This window comes from Natrix helvetica (genome assembly GCF_964273705.1).
Source record: "Natrix helvetica genome assembly, chromosome: 8".
NCBI lineage: Eukaryota > Metazoa > Chordata > Lepidosauria > Squamata > Natricidae > Natrix > Natrix helvetica.
Genome location: NC_138559.1, coordinates 2216284 through 2234050, shown reverse-complemented (window position 1 = coordinate 2234050; position 17767 = coordinate 2216284). Strand labels below are relative to the sequence as shown.

The window sequence follows — 17767 nt, the reverse complement described above, 5'->3', positions numbered from 1 at the left end:
GTGTCCCGAGAAGACTTGGCAAGAAAGGCTACCTTAAAAGCAAGACTGGCTACCAGCCAACAGGAGTTGCAATGAGGCTGGAGAGCTAACCAATCCCCCTGAGGAGTTTAGCATCAGGTGCATAGTATAAGTAGAGGTTCTCCTATCCTTCAGTGGTCCAGAAGGATAAGGAAGATTCTCCTGCTAGAGAGCTAAGGATCGGAATGGAAGGCGATTACAAGATGGACGATAGCAACAAGTTGGCCCTAATGTCCGAACCGCCTCCGGTGAGTTTCATTCCTTTTGGGAAGAGTTTTTTGTTCTTCCAACTTCAACTTGGACCAATGTATGGGACGAGAGTTAGAGGAACAGAGCCAGCAAGAGTTAGCCCATAATCTATGCCAACTGAGATGGGGAATCTTAATTACCCAGCTCTTCAGCCGATTAATGGGGGTGGGGGTGGGGGACAACCTATGAAGACTTTTCTTCCCTGTTTTCAGCCCTTTCATTTAAAAAAAGTTTTTTTTTCATTCTCTTGCATACAATTATGGGTATCCATTCACAGTTCTTCTTGCCCACCGTCTGAATTTTGCTCCTGTGACGGTGGGGGACCGTGTGAAAAACAATCATAAGTCACTTTTTTCAGTGCTGTTGTAACTTCAAATGGTCACTAAACAAACTGCTATAAGTCAAGGGCTACCTGTACAACAGGTAGCCTCTGGCAGCCTCTAAATCTGTGATGGCAAACCTACGGCACACATGCCAGAGGTGGCACGCCAAGCCCTCTCTGGGCATGTGCACTGTTGCCAGCTGGTCTTTGTGGGTGCCAGAACATCAGAAAATGCCCCCAAATCAAACCATTTTCTAGGTCATTTTCAGAGTGTTTTTCAGCCGAAAATGTCCCGAAAATGTCCTGAAAATGGCCTGAAAACAGACTTGAAAATGCCCCCGAAAACAACAAACAGGCATAGACGCATCAGCCAGCTAGTCTTTGGGTTCCTGGGGCTTCAACGTGCGCAAAGATCAGCTGGCTGGCACACACATGCCAAAACCCAAAAACCATGTGGCTGGCACATGCATGCACACGCATTCCAGTTTAGGCACTGCTCTAGATTAATGCTACATATGAAGTAGGTTGATGTGCAATTAATGTACTCAGAGGAAATAGATCCCTAGCTGGCTATCATTACCTCTCTGGGGGAAAGGAAGAAGGGGTTAACAGATTAAAAGAGCTTGGAAGGGACCTTGGAGGTCATCCAGTCCAACACCCACCCCCCCCGAATATCTTCTGTCTCAGGGTGACCTCTGTGGAGGACACAAACAGAGTTTCTATCTCATTATGTTATTTGAGACACAATGGCTCGTCTAGAGAAAAGAAGGACTGGGGGTGGGGGACGTGATAGCAGTATTCCAGTATTTGAGGGGCTTCTACAAAGAGGAGGGGGTCAGTTTATTTTCCAAAGCACCAAAAGGCAGGTCAAGAAATGATGGATGGAAACTAACCAAAGACAGAAGCAATCTGGAATTAAGGAGAAACTTCCTAACAGTGAGGACAATTAACCAGAGGAACAACTTGCCACCAGAACTTTTGGGTCATCCAACAGTGGAGGTTTTTAAGAAGAGATTGGGCAACCACTTGTCTGAAATGGGGTAGGGTCTCCTGCTTGAGCAAGGGGTTAGACTAGAAGACCTCCAAGGTTCCCTCCAGCTCTGTTCTGAGACAAAATCCAGCCCTGTTGTGGTGAGGAATGCTCACATCTGTTTTTGGTCCTGCAGGATTACACAGAATCTCCCAAGACCCCTGACCTTCCTTGCGGAAAACTCTTGATCATGGCGACGGCGGTCGTGGGGATGGCTGTAGTGGTCGTGGCTTTGCTGCTGGCAGGGCTGCACATTACCGAGAAGCATACCGAGGCGGTAAGAGTGGCTTGACAGGGACTCTTGGGATGAAACTATGGAAGGGATTTCCAGAGAAGTTCATAATACTTCATCCCAACTGGCCATGGTTGTGTGGTTGATGCTCTACCCCAGGGGTCCCCAAACTTGGCAACTTTAAGACTCGTGGACTTCAACTGCCAGAATTCCCCAGCCAGCATAATTTACTCTCTTGTAATCCCTTTCTCCTGTGCGCTGCTTGGAGAATCCAAGCATGGGTTACCTTTGTCCATTAGCCTAGAGACTGAGTTATGAAAATGTTGACCACGCCTCCTCTGACCGGAAGGGTTCAGTTTTTTAACTCAGTCCAGCCTGAAGAGACGTATAAATTTTCTCTAGGATACTAGACAAATTAACTCTCTTATTCTGGAAGTATTTTTTTCCTTGTAGCATTCTCCTTTTTCCTCTAGGTATCTACAGATTAGGCAGGGCAGGCTGTTCCATTCCGACGGTCTGCCTTGCTGGGCCGTTCTCAGCGCAATACTGGCGCTTCTCAATGCTAAATCATCTGGAACTGGAGGCGATTGACTCCCTCGCCTACCGATCGCTGCAGCCGAGAGCTGGTGCGCCACTCTCATGTCGGCTACCTCGGACGCAATCCGCTTATTAAGCGCAATCAGTCCCTCTTTAATAAACTCGTTTGCCGCTGAGTTTACCTTTGGGCACGATCGGCCTTATTGTTCTGCCACGATATGCTTGAGACAGCGATTGGCGTCCTGCTTTCAGCGACTCCACTACCGCTGCCACTGTTGCAGCCGTGAGGGAAAGCAGTTTTGGAGTGGCCATTGTCTTCTGTGGAATTCAAAGCAGCGGTCATTTTTGGAGGATTTGAATTGCGTGCCATTGGAAGCCAACCAAGGGGCGGCCGGATTATTCGCGCCAAGTTAGTGTGACGCGAAATCACCCGAGGGCAGAGCTAGCAGTTTTTTAATGCTGGCCACCATTGTATACAAGGATTCGTCCGGTGCAGTAAAGCGGCACGTGCTTTCCTTACTCTGTGCACTCTATTCCGAACTTGATAGCCTGATAGTAGAACGAATCTTCGCTTTTCAACTCGGCTGCTTTATTCTGAGTGAGCTCTCTAAGGATAATAATGGCAGATCGCTTGGCGACTGGGAACAACTCTGGGGCAGAAATCTCCCCCTCATTACCATCTAATCAGTCCAGGGCCAGCGATAGGGTCGGGAGGACTGTCACCAGGACCAGGGCAGCCGCCTCATCCGTGGCTGCAGATAAGGCCGCAGGGCGCAAAGAGAAAAACAAGAAGGGAGCTAGGCCGCCTCCACTTCTAGCAGGTCCCCACCAACTGTTACCGTGCAGGGCTCTCCACCTGCCTCACCACCCAGTCTGGCAGGGGTCCAGAGTTGGTCCCCTGATATTCCCATGCCACAAGACCTTCCTGTAGGGGAAGTGGGTTCAAGGCCCCAATCCTTATCTGATCTCTCGGAGGGTCAGGCACCCGCACCTAGGCACATAGAACCAGCAGCTACCTTTACCCCTACCGTGGCAGGATTGAGACCCAAGGAAACTTCTCCCCTCAGTATCCCTCCGGAGCTCAGAGATTTGATCTCGATTGCCATAACCCAGGGAGTAGATGCTGAACTCCAGCGAAGGGGACAACGGCCCAAACACGCGGCCTTCTCCAGGGATCCATCCGCTTCCCAGGCGGATCCTCCCTCCCCACTCCCCTCAATTCACAGTAAGGGTTCTATCCTTGGTGAGGAGGAGGAGGACCTAGGGGAGCAGGAGCTTTCTGATGATGATGGCCCAGGGCAGGACAAGCCCTCCTTCTCTGGGTTATTTCGGCCTCCATTGTTTAAATCACTGTTATACAAGGCCAAGACCACCGCCAACATGGGTGGCCCCACTACTCAGGCCAGTGCGGCGCTGGGACTGGACTCCACGGACCCTTTTTTTGCTGAACAGGTTCAGGAACAAGATGTTATTCCCTTTCCTAAACTATTTTTAGATGTAGTGCAGAGACAATAGATGCAGCCTACCTAAAAACATGCTTCTCCATTTCTTATCCAGGGAAATATAATATTCTGCCTTTTAAATATTTCCTAGGACAGCGATGGCGAACCTTTTTTGGCTCACATGCCATAAGTGGAGGGAGTGCAGGGAGGTCGTGCGCGGATGTGCCGCACCCAGAATGCAATGCGCCCCCCCCTAAACCCACCCTACGAGCAACCCGGAAGTCCGTTCTTGAACTTCCGGTTTGCCCATAGGGCTGGTTTTTTGCCCTCCGGAGGCTGGAACTCCTAAAGCCTCTGGAGGGCCTCGGGGGGGGGGGGGCTCTTTTCACCCTCCCCAGGCTCCTATAAAGCCTCTGGAGCCTGGGGAGAGCGAAAAATGGCTTTAAAAAAGGCTGAACTCAGCTGGCCAGCACGCACCTGTGTTCTGGCCAGCTGACAGGGCAACGCCTCTCATGCCCTGACAAATGGCTCCGCCTGCCACAGGTTCACCATCCCCGTCCTAGGATATTTCATTTTCCTAGGAGAGGGGTGGGTGCTAACTTCCTACAGAGCGTTAGCTACTTTCCATTTGATTGATGCTGTGGGGATCCCAGCCCTGGTCTGCCAGGCCGTTGTGTGAATCCGTCTCTTGGGTTATTTGTCTGGCCAGCCCAGGCATTGTTGGCTGAACAAGTGGTTTGTCTTAAACCAGGATTAAGGTTCAGTGGGATAGCCAGCCAATGGTCCTCATCCTTTCTGGAAGTCCTGAGTCCCATGTTTCTTCTCCTTTTGTTTTTGTTTTATAAAAGCTTTTATTTTAAACACGTAGACACAGCAACAAAAACAAACACAGGAACTAAAAGTTCCATCATATATCATAAAGCAGTTCAGTATTCAGTAAATTTGGAAATGACTATGTTGTATAGATTGCATCTCCCCTCCACCCCTGCGAGGCTTGCAAAGATGTTCCCGAATATTTCACCATGTTAGAAGTGTAAAAAAGTAGACGGGACCTATTACCATACATGGTGGGCATGCGAGATGGGAAGAAAATCTGGTCCAAAATTTAAAAATGGTTCGAAGAAATAACGGGAGACCGTATAGATTGGAAACCGGAAGTATTTCTATTAGGCATAATTACAAAAAAGTAAAGTGGAGAAATATTGTCCCTAACCCTACATATTATAACTGCGGCCAGGAATCAAAATGCTATCTAATTTGGGAATAATGGTCTAAGCGGTTAGATGACAGAAATAAGAAATAGGGAATTGCATAACAACAATGTAGTAGAAAAGGAGTACATAGTGATAAGCTAGGAGTCAGTAAAGATAAGTTAAGATAGAGCATTTAAATGACAGTAAGAACATAACGTATAATATAGGCAAAACAATATTTTGACATAAACAGCAAAGTGCAAATAAATACGGAATAGTACATAAAAATGGATAATGGATAAGGAGAGGACGAATGTAAAAATATGTAGTGTATTAGAGGGAAAACGCTAACTGTAAAGACACACCGATACTGAACTGCTTTTTCTTCTCCTTTTGCTTGGGCTTCTTGGCGATTCCTAGGTCCTGCAAATGAGCATTCAACGTCCGGATGGCAAAGGGTCCCCCCAGCACCTGGCCATAAGCCAGAAGGAGAAACTGGCCATATTTCCCATCCACATGAAGCTCAACTCTTCGGCCACAGTGGTTTATGATTACAGCAATGTAAGGTTTGCACCCAATCCTGGCTTCCCTCATCTTGGCCAAAGATTGGCTTGTGCAGCTGCCTGACAGCGATATTTGGAATCGAAATATTCTCCACCCCTGTTTTTTAAAGTAAACTTCTAGTTCTTCTTGTGACACAATGACATCTTATTATGAGTCTACTGAAAAGCTGCAACCCAAAGATATGTCCCAGTTTTGGAGGAGGGTCTTCCTTATTGCAGTCAGTTAAGAGAGGAGAATGAATGAATAATCGTCATCTTTTAATGAGCCCATAATCCCTTGGGCTCTGGCCAACTGAATGGAGCCGAATGTTTGACTGGCCGGATGCCTTTCCTGTTACCAATGTGGAGTTATATTCAGTAGATATATTCTCATCGTACCCAGAGAGAGAAATATCATACATAGAATAACAGAGTTGGAAGCGACCTTGGAGGTCTTCTAGTCCAACCCCGTGCCTAGGCAGGAAACCCTACACACTTCAGACAAATGGCTATCCAACATCTTCTTAAAAACTTCTCCAGTGTTGGAGAATCCACAACTTCTGGAGGCAGGTTGTTCCACTGATTAATTGTTCTGTCAGGAAATTTCTCCTTAGTTCTAAGTTGCTTCTCTCCTTGATTAGTTTCCACCCATTGCTTCTTGTCCTGCCCTCAGGTGCTTTGGAGAATAGCCTGACCCCCCCTTCCTCCTCCAGGGCTTTGTGCTTTGTCTATGATGTCATTCTCCCAAGTCCCATCATCCTCATCTTCATCAAAAGGGAGGCTGAGTGGCTGCAACAATTTAAATTCAAAACGATGCTCTTGTCCCAGATGAAACAGTAACTAAGTGGGCCAAAGATCCTCCTGGAAGAGGCAAGGTTGACCCTGAATTGGCAGATTCCTTATCAAGCCTCTACGGACCCCAAGGCCAACTTCCTGCTGAAAAAGGAGCATTTCACCAAAACAGCAGGAACACAAAACAATCTTCTGGATATATAGTTTAAATCAAACTTTTAGTGTTCTGATAGACACAGAATGGCGCTCTCTAAAGCAAAACTCTTCCTTGTTCAAATTCAGTTCTTTTTTCCTCCATTCCTCTTTTCCTCCCTCTCTCCCCCTTTTTAAATTTTTAAATAAGTATCTTTAGCTTTGGATGACATTGTCAGAATAACAAAATAGAATAGAATAAAATAACAGAGTTGGAAGGGACCTTGGAGGTCTTCTAGTCCAACCCCCTGCTTAGCCAAGAAGCCCTATACTATTTCAGACAAATGGTTATCCAACATCTTCTTAAAGACTTCCAGTATTGGAGCATTCACAACTTCTGGAGTGAAGCTGTTCCACTGATTGATTGTTCTCACTGTCAGGAAATTCCTCCTCAGTTCTAAGTTGCTTCTCTCCTTGATTAGTTTCCACCCATTGCTTCTTGTCCTGCCCTCAGGTGCTTTGGAGAATAGCTTGACCCCCTTCCTCCTCTCTGGGGAAGCCTCTCAAGTATTGGAAGGCTGCTCTCCTGTCTGCCCTGGTCCTTCTGTTCCCTAGACTAGCCAGGCCCAGTTCCTGCAACCGTTCATCGTATGTTTTAGTCTTCATGCCCTAACATGCACCAAGAGAGGAGAATATCTGTAACTCAGGATTGAACCGTGGGGTCCTTGATGCTCTCCGAGTTTGGTGGTTTCCTTGAAGACATTTCATGACCCAACTAGGTAACATCATCAGTGCTAGAAGGAAGTCAGGGTTGCCATCGCAAGCTCACCTCCACACTCTGCCTTTGAACAGCTGGTGATTGGCTACCGATCATGGACAGGAAAGGCCTGCTACGTCATCAGAATGAACCAGAAGGATATCCAAAGCCTGGATGCTGTCATCGAGATCTTCCAGGATGTCCAGGTGAGTAAAAAACAAGGGAGGAAAACGGTGGGATTCACATTTTTTTTACTACCAGCTCGGTGGGTATGGCATGGTGGGCGTGGCTTGATGGGCGTGGGGTGGGGCAGGGTGGCTTGGTGGATACTGCAAAATCCCCATTCCCTCCCCACTCCAGGGGGAAGGATACTGCAAAATCCCCACTCCCTCCCAATCAGCTGGGACTCAGGAAGCAGATAATAGATGGGAGCAGGGCCAGCCAGAGGTGGTATTTGCCAGTTCTCCGGACTACTCAAAATTTCTGCTACCGGTTCTCCAGAACTGGTCAGAATCTGCCAACTACCACCTCTGGAGGAAAAGTGAGCGCATCTATGGTGGGAAGGTGGAGAGCCATTCAGGGCATAGTGCCCACCATCTCCTTGGGGCAGGAAGCCAAACTAAAATGGCATTCAAATGTTGACTACGTGACCACTGGGATATTGCAACCATCACCTGAAAAATAGTCTGTGCCATTGTAACTTCGGTCACTAAACGAATGGTTGCAACTCAAGGACTACCTGTACAATGGTGGCAAACACATCCTGGTTGCCAGCCAAGCCACTGAATTTTGATTATGTGACTTTGGGGTTGCTGTGGCAGTCATAAGTGTGAGGAGCAGTCATCCGCCACTCTTTTCAGTGCCGTGGTAGCTTTGAACAATTGCTAAGCGAACGGTTACCATTTGAGCTGCAGTTCCCAAAATAAGGCCATAGGGGCCCAACTCTGCCCACCAGAGCTACTTGTCAACGTGCAAAGCATTTCTAGTCTGCTCTTGAGTTGCCATGGGCAGGAGGGGGAAGAATATTCAGCAGCCATGTTCTGAAGCACATTCAACACCTACCTTTTTCAAGGTTGGTCTGAGAGGCATGTGTTTCTACAGCCTGTGAAAGTGCCTCATTGGAGAATGTGATGACGCACTCTGGGAGGAGGTGGGAAAAAAGGGCCAGAGTTGAGCCATAAATTCCATGCGGCAGAGTTGACTTCACTTGGGTAATTACCGACATGTTGCTCCTAATAAATAACTGGATTTCTTTTGAAACTTGGCTTGAGGCTCATGAGTTGCTGTATTTTTCGGACTATAAGACGCACTGGAGTATAAAACACACCAAGATTTTTTAAGAGGTAATTTTTTTTAAAAAAGTGTTTGCACTCTGCAGACCTCCCAAACCCTCTGCACACCTCATTTTTCATGAAGAACAGGGCATGCATAGAGTTTGAGAAGCCTGCAAAGTGTTCCGGGGGGCTGGGAGGAGGCAAGAATGAGCAAAAAAATGCCCCCTTTTTTGCAACAAACAGGGCATGCATAGGCTTTGGGAGGCTTGTAGAGTGCTCCTGGGGGAATGGAGGGACAAAAACGAGCAAAAAACAACCTGTTTTTCACTTGTTTTTGCCCTTCCCAACCCCCCGGGACACTTTTCAGGCCTCCCAAACCCTCTGCACATCCATTTTTGCAAAGGGGGCAAGGATTCAGGAGGCCAAAAATGCTGTATTAAAGTTGCGTCTTATACTCCAAAAAATATGGTAATTAGGGCATCCTTCGGAATCCTGACACCTATTTGCTGTTGAGTTTCTTTCCTGGTGGAGCAATTCTTTCCCTCTCCCTCCTTCCTCTTGCAGAAGCCCCCTCCCCTGCTACCCCTTGGACAGAGGGAGAAACCAACGGAAAACCTCTCAGCAGTGCCAGCTAATCGTTCGATGCTGGGAGCTGCCATCAACCTTCTCTGCAGTACCCTCTCTGTCTACTGGGCTTAACGGATTCAGGATAGAAGATGCAGACCGACAGCGGGGAAATGATGGACCACCAACTGTCTAAGGAACTTCTCTGACCTCCAGGTCCTGGTTGTCCCAAGGGTGCTTTTTCAAGAGAGCTTTCTTTGTTTTTACTTGAAGATGTTTCGCTTCTCATCCAAGAAGCTTATTCAGCTCTGACTGAATAGTGGGGAATGGAAGGAGGGGAAAGAGGGGGATATGACATCATTGACAGAGGGGGAGGGATAGGACCTCATCTGTCTCCAGTCTACAACACAGTCCTTTCAGCTGTTCCAAAAAGGCTCCACATCCCTTTGCACTACTCTTGAGGACACAGAAAAACCTCCAAGTGGTGAGAAGCGAAATGTCTTCAAAGAAGAACTTTAAAAAGCCCAGTTTCCTCTTGAAAAAAAGCACCTTGAGGACACAGAGAAATCTCCAGGTAGCCTCAACGACCCTCCAAAAGGATGCAAATGAATCATATGCACAAATCCTTCCATTCCCCACCATTCAGCCAGAGCTGAAGAAGCTTCTTGGATGAGAAGCAAAACATCTTCAAAAGAAAGAAAGTCCAGTTGCCTCCTGAAAAAGCACCTTTGGGAGAACCAGGACCTGGAGGACTGAGAATCTCTAGACTCATCCAAGAAGCTTCTTCAGCTCTGACTGGATGGTGGGGGATGGAAGGATTGATACTCCTTGCAGACAGCTGGTCATTTGCATCCTCTTAGAGGGTCGTTGAGGCCACTTGGAGGTTTATCTGAGTCCTCAGGGTCACCTGAGTGGTGCAAATGGTTCCCGTAGTTTTTTCTCTGGAAATCAGTCCTCCAGGTCATGGCTGTCCCAAAGGTGGTTTTTTTTCAAGAAGCAACTGGATGTTCTGGTTTTTCTTTGAAGACGTTTTGCTTCTCATCCAAGAAGCTTCCTCTTGGTCATTTGCATCCTTTTAGAGGGTCTTTGAAGGATTTTTTAGCTATCAAATTTGGGATGAAGACCCTTGGAATAGTGTGGGAATAGGAATGGGTTTCCAGAGGGGAAAAAATTGCAGACTACAGGAACCATTTGCACCACTCAGGTGACCCTGAGGACACAGATAAATCTCCAAGAGGCCTCAAGGACCCTCTAAAAAGGATGCAAATGACCAGCGGTCTGCAAGGAGGATCGATCCTTCCATTCCCCACCATCCAGTCAGAGCTGAAGAAGCTTTTTGGCTGAGAAGCGAAATGTCTTCAGAGAAAAACCAGAAAGTCCAGTTGCCTCTTGAAAAAAAGCATCTTTGGGATGAACCACTGCAAGCAACACAGCAGCCTGTCGGCTCTCGCCCACCCAGCTCGTGGTTGTCCCAAAGGTGCTTTTTCAACAGGCAACTGAACAGCCTCGCTTTGTTCTTTGGAAACATTTCACCTTTCATCCAAGGACAAAGGACCCATCCTGGAAATTCATCCGTTCTTGGCCTTCCTTGCCAGAAGCAACAGAAGGAAGAGGCAGCCTGGCCGTATTCCTCACCCTAACAAAGCATGGCTTGGTATATCAAGGCTTATTCTGGGAATTTTTCCCTCGGTGGTTTGCAATTTGGACTCCTGACCTTTGGGGTTAAAAAGAGTTAAAGTGGGGAAATCAAAATGGCAATTGGGAAATCATAACTCTATGTTTTCTTACTTTTTTCCTCTTTTTTTCTTCTCTTCTTTTATATTTCTTTGATTTTTCTGTCAGGAAAAAAATAATAAAATGATTTTTAAAAAAGGTAATCATCTCACCTTGTCTAGCAATCATTTTTGATGTCAGACTATAAACCAGGGAGACGGTGGGACTGTATCTGAAGCAGCGTGTGACTCAAGTCTCTGCACACTTTTTCTGCAACATACTATGTCCTGGGTGTTGCGTTTTGTTCAGGCAGTTCTGCCTCCCAGAGTCACTGCTCTGAGACCTATAACTCAATAAATCAAGACGTTGAAAATAAATCAGGAATACCAGCTTTGTCAAAACGCTGCAGAGGAGCTGGAAGATGGTTTACTACAGGTTTCCTAAGAGGCAGGGAGCAGGAAGGCCCAAACACACACCTGTGTTGCACAGAGAACACACCTCAGGCATTGGAAATCATCAGTGGCAAGGCAACAGGTGATAAGAATGTATAAGTACGGACAGTGGTGAGGTGAAATTCAATTTTTTTTACTACCTGTTCTGTGGGCATGGCCTGCTGGGCGTGGTTTGGTAGGGGTGGCATGGGAAAGGATACTGAAAAATCTCCATTCCCACCAGAGGTGGCATTTGCCGGTTCGCCAAACTACTCAAAATTTCCGCTACCGGTTTCCCCAAACCTTTCAGAACCTGCTGGATTTCACCCCTGAGTACGGATTAGGGGAGGCCTGGCTCAAAAACAGTAACTGTGAGGGGGGCCTTGGAGTCCTAGTGGGTGATCACTTGAATACGAGCCAGTAGTGTGCGACAGCTAATACAATCCTGGGTTGTATAAACAGAGATCTAGAATCAAAATCAAATATTAGTGTCATTTTACAAAACCCTAGTAAGTCCACACCTGGAAATACTGCAACCCATTTTGGTCACCATACTACAAAAAATGTGTTGAGACTTTGGGAAAAGTTCAGAGAAGAGCACTCAAGATGATCAAAGGCCTGGAGACTAAAATAAATGAAGAACGGCTGCAGGTTTTGGGTCTGGCTAGTCTAAAGAAAAAAAGAATTAGGGATCACATGATAGCAGTCTTCCAGTCTCCCCAAGGAAGAGAAGGTCAAATTATTCTCCAAAGATTGACATTCAAGCATCATTAGGGGCAGAGAGCCGGTTGTTAAATTATTTGAACCCCACCACTGGCTGTAGCTAATGATTTCATGGCAGCACCCAAATGCACAGGGCCATTCCACTTCTCTCAAGCAAATTAACAGAGTTGGAAGGGGCCTTGGAGGTCTGCTAGTCCAACCCCCCTTGCTCAAGTAGGAGACCCTCTACCATTCTGGACAAGTGTGTGTCCTCCAGTCTCTCCTTAAAAATCTCCAGTAATGAATCAACCACAACTTCACTTTCACTGATGAATGGACCTCCCTGTCAAGAAAGCTCTCCTTAATCTTAGGAGTTCTTAGTTCTCCTTTGGGTCCGTCCTGTGGCTAAGGTTGAGTCAAGTTAATTACTTCCTGCCCTTCATTTCTGCCTCTCCCACGGCCACTGTTGTCGCAGCCTTCAAGGCACCTGAATCGCTTTCCCAAGGGGAAACAAAAGCCACCCGGAGCCAGAATGGGGAAGTTTCTGTCCTTGAGTCTCATGGATGACTGTGCCAGGCTCCCTTGGCACCCAGGAACATCCATCCTGCCTTGCTGAGAGTGGGAAAACCCCTCCCCCCTCCCCGTGCATCATTTATGACTCTGAAGGCTGAACTCCCCCTGAACTCTCTCGCACTGAACCTGCCAATGATGAAGATCCACAGCCGGAGATGGCACTGGCCCAGGAAGGAGCTGCCGCATCTAACAACTATTCACCTCTCTCTCTACAACCTCAGATAGAAGAGCAGAGCAGAGCAGAGCAGAGCAGAGCAGAGAATGGAATGGAATGGGATAGGATAGGATAGGATAGAATAGAATAGAATAGAATAGAATAGAATAGAATAGAATAGAATAGAATAGAATAGAATAGAATAGTTTATTAGTAGTGTGATTGGGCACACAAGGAATTTGTCTTTGGGGCATATACTCTCAGTGTACATAAAGAAAAATAAAATAGAATACATTCATCAAGAATCAGTGAGTCATAGGTTATATTAGGCAATCAAACTGTACAAGGAAACAAATAAAACAATATAAATTGAAAGATACAAGCAACGTGGTTATAGTCATAAGTGGGGAGAGATAGGCACTAGGAAGGAAGAGAATAATAATAGCAATGAAGTCTTAGGAGGTAATATGACAGTGTTGTGGGAATTATTTCTAACAGAGTGAAGGCGTTTGGGGAAAAAAACTGTCCTTGTGTCTAGTTGTTCTGATGTGCGGTGCCCTATAATATCGTTTTGAGGCTAGGAGTTGAAACAATTTGTGTCCAGGATGCGAGGGGTCTGTAGATATTTTCCCAGCCCTCTTTTTGACTCGTGCAGTCTGCAGGTCCTCGATGGAAGGCAGGTTGGCAGCCATTGTTTTTTCTGCAGTTCTGATTCTCCTCTGAAGTCTGTGTTTGCCTTGTTGGGATGCAGAGCCAAACCAGGCAGTTATGGAGGTGCAGGTGACAGACTCATTGGATGTTGATGTTGGTCAAAGAATTTGGGGCGGAATTGCTGCCGATGCTTTATCCTTACAAACGGAGTGGGACCTGCAACATGGAGAGCCAAAGCGGTCCAGAGGATGGATGGAACCTTGCAGTTCTAGTCCTGCTAGTCCTGTTAGAGCTACCTTTTCACAAGGGATGGGATTTTGACTGCCCAATTATGGGCCACCATCCTTCCTTACTCCTTGCAGACCTCCCTCTCCCCTCACAAACCCTCTGGGAGGAAACAGGGGGGACCAGAGCCCAGTGACAGCATGGCCTGAATTGGGGTTTCAACCTTCTTCAAACTGAGATTCCGCCTTGACATCTGCTTCGGACTTGGGGAGCTTTGAACGAGGCTCCTCAAAATCCCTGAGTTTTCAACATTCTGGCTAATCATCAACAGGAATAAGGGGGCCCACGTGATAAGACTGACGGAGGCATCGAAAACCTTGATTTTATATCACTCTGGTCCCTGACGAGACTGTTGGAGTCCTTAGATCAGTGTTTCTCAAACCCAAGATGTGTGGGCTTCGACGCCTATGAAATTGCTGGCAGGGTAAATTCTGGCAGTTGAAGTCTATCTATCTTCAAACTGCCGAAGTTGAGAAACGCTGCCTTAGATTAATTATGTATGGTGATGTTCCTCTCTAGTAAACATAAATAAAAAGTTTGTATTAATTAGAGATCATGAGCTTATGCCCATTAACTTCCAGAAGTCACCTAAAGTATCATACCAACTTTTTATTAGTGCCCACCAGGCCTGGTTTCAGTACATCTGAGAAGATGCTGGAAGTCCTTCAGGTTTGACCACTAGTCCTCTACTGTTGGTGGCCGGGGCCGAGAGCTCCTTCAAACAATTCTGGATTGCCATGGGGTGCCATTCACTGTGGGCCCCAAGCCTCCCACAGCCACCCAACATTCAACGTATTTCTTTCAGAAGGCCATCAGGAGAAGAGTTAGCTGGCGAAATCACCAGCATCCAAAAAACAAAAGGAAATGATAGCCGTGCTCTGATATCTCAGGGGCTGCCCCAAAGAAGAGGGAGTCAAGCTATTCTCCAAAGCACCTGAGGGCAGAACAAGGAGCAATGGGTGGAAACTAATCAAGGAAAGAAGCAACTCAGAACTAAGGAGAAATTTCCTGATGTGAGAACAATTAACCAGTGGAACAGAAATTGCCTCCAGAAGTTGTGAATGCTCCAACACTGGAAGCTTTTAACAAGATGTTGGATAACCATTTGTCTGAAGTGGTGTAGGGTTTCCTGCCTAAGCAGGGGGTTGGACTAGAAGATCTCCAAGGTCCCTTCTGTTATTCTATTCTATTCTATTCCTTTCTGTTCTGCTCTATTCTATTCCTTTGTGTTCTGTTCTGTTCTTGTTACTGTTCTGTTCTATTCTAAAAGGAATGTGAGTCAAGAAGAGAAGGAAGATAGATAAGGGAGAACGGAAGTGTCCTCCACTCAGATCTTGGATCCTTGTTCATATCGCTGCCCTTGCCTTTTGGTTATGTAGTCCAATGTCCCAGGAGCAGGTAGGGAGGCACGACAAAGCCAAGATCTCACAACAGCTGCTTCTTCTTGTCCATCCTCCTTTCAATACCAACTTCATCACCATTTAAGTCCCACCCCCAACCAAATCCTGTGATACCTGAGGATGTTAAACAGGGGCCCCTTCTCAAGATAACCTTCTTTGGCCAGAAGAAAAAATAGTCATAGCACCGCTGGAGTTGGGGTATCTGCAGGATGAAGTCAAAAAGTCAAGATGATGGCTACTATTGTGTGATCAACATACTAGATACATAGGGAAGGCAATGCTTCAATTGTGCTGTTGTGAGTACCACCATGACTGGTCCCCCCCCTACTTATTCCTTCAAGAAGTAGAACATTCAACCTAGGGACATTCTGTGTTCTTTCTGCACATATTCTTGACTCCATCTCTTTTCTGGCACAATAAGGACGATGATTGACCAATTCCCACTTGTCTTCATTTTATTGAATACTTTATTGTCATTGTACATGTATGCACACTATACACATACAACAAAATTCACATAACACCCAGAGACTAGACCCAACATACATGACAATCCTCCTCCCCCCCACACACACACCAAAAATTCCCCGTCCACACAACAGACCAAGTAGTGCTGTCCAACAGCTCACTGATGGTGGCCCTTTAGTTCATTGTTGAGTGCAATTATAGCTCTGGGATAAAAACTATTCAAAAGACGTGTGGTCTGAGTTTTAATTGTTCTGTATCTTCTGCCAGAAGGCAACAGTCCAAAAAGATTGTAAGCAGAATGGGAGGAGTCTCTGAGAATGTTGTGCAACTTCCTCAAACAATGAGATGTGAAGATGTCTTCATTGCAGGTCCAGCTTTTATTTCATAACAATCTTCCCTTGGAGAAGGGTCTCCTTGAAGACTAATTCAATTCAAGTTTTTATAAGTCATCCAAAGCAAAGAAAAGATTTCTGGCCAGCAAATTATGAACCAATACTCAACTCATCACAATGCGTTGAGTATTCAGCTTTGGGGAAGGAAATACTTCAAATCAAACCCTTGTGATTGAAGTGTAAGGTGGAAAGGACACTTTCTACTCCTGGTTCTCTGTGGCAAGACCTGGTCCATCTTGGGCAACTTTGAGTGGAGTTTCAAGGACACTGAGAGAAGGTTTGAAGGAGAACAAGAGTCCAAATAGTTGGGTTATGAAAAATGTCTGGCAAGGCAGAAGATGGGGAAAAAATAAGGTGGAACTTTGGTGACAGCAAAAAGACCATTTGGGGCTCTTGGGGGGGAATGCATTGTGTCAGGCCTGCCTCATTCAGTATCCAAGAAAGAAAACCCCCAATTCCAACTGATTAGAGAATAGGTACTTTTACTGGACATGAAATGAAAACAGCAAAAGTAAAGCAAGGTCTCAGGCAAAAAAGCACGAACTTGTACATATCAAACATTTACCCAAATCCCTCCCTCCACTTACCCTGACCCAATGTCCTGTCTCCAACCGCCAAGGGCGTCCTATGGGGTGCATCTTCAGGCACCCTCATTCCGCTGGTATGCAGAGACGGTTGGCCTTGACAAACCCAAACACGAGCCTCCAGCATGTGCAGAAGATGGTGAGAACTAAACTCCCTTTTTCGAGACGACTTGAGATGTGTCCACCAGCACGCTTCCCCTCCCAAATACCAGGAACCCCCCTCCCTCCCCGTTACTATGGCAGCCGATAGCAAGCATGCGAGATAGAGGTTGACACATTGACTGAAACTGCTGATGAATGTGAGAATTCAATATTGATTAGGGAAGCACCAGGGCCATTGGGGGTAGGTGTTAAAAAGCCAAGATGGTAGCCTTAATGGCCCAACTGAAGCCTCTTGGGGCTTTGATCACCCCGTTGAGGCCACTCGTGACTTCTTTGAGATCCACAGGTGCCTCTGCAAATACCCCAGGGATACCAACCCTCAGTCCATGGACTGGCACTGGGCCACCGCATGCCAGAAACCGGGCCACACAAACAAGTGAAGCCCATCAGCGTGCATTTTTGCAGACCTCGTCCCCTCCAGTCTGCAGAGAAACCTCGCTTGGAGGAAATGGTTCCTGGTGCCCAAAGGTTTCGGGACCACTGCATTATGCAATACGTTTCCCAAATATATATATATATTACTTTTCCTATTGTATATATTACTCTTTCTTACAAATCCTCTTTTTAAAAAATCTACTACAAAGAATATTATAGGGAGCAGTGGTGAAATTCAATTTTTTTTAGTACTGGTTCTGTGGGCGTGGCTTGGTGGGCCTGGCAGGGGAAGGATACTGCTAAATCCCCATTCCCTCCCCACTCTGGGGCCAGCCAGAGGTGGTATTTGCCGGTTCTCTGGACTACTCAAGATTTCCGCTACCGGTTCTCCAGAATCTGCTGAACTTCACCTCTGATGGAAGGGGGTTTGGTATTTTTCTATAGGGGAGTTTCCATTTTATTGATAGATTAGATTAGATTAGATTGGATTGGATTGGATTGGATTGGATTGGATTGGATTGGATTGGATTGGATTGGATTGGATTGGATTAGATTAGATTAGATTAGATTAGATTAGATTAGATTAGATTAGATTAGATTAGAATTCTTTAATAATAATAATAATAATAATAAATTTGGATTTATTAGCCGCTCCCTTTCCAAGTAGGACTCGGGGCGGCGTACAATGGAGCATAAAACATAAAAAATATATAACAACACCAAACGTACATACATACACAACATACCTACATACATACACGGAGGAGGAAACAAATTACATCAATAGACAGTT

At 46.2% G+C, this 17767-nt stretch overlaps 1 protein-coding gene across 1 annotated transcript; it reads left to right on the top strand.

Annotated features, from left to right (window-relative positions):
* Positions 1–79: 79 nt before the first annotated feature.
* SFTPC (surfactant protein C) lies at positions 80–11174 on the top strand. The gene is made up of 5 exons (XM_081961053.1): positions 80–266; positions 1756–1896; positions 5444–5584; positions 7342–7452; positions 9085–11174. Exons 1-5 carry the CDS (start codon positions 204–206, stop codon positions 9217–9219), a joined length of 591 nt encoding a protein of 196 aa, XP_081817179.1. The 5' UTR covers positions 80–203; the 3' UTR covers positions 9220–11174.
* Positions 11175–17767: the final 6593 nt, after the last annotated feature.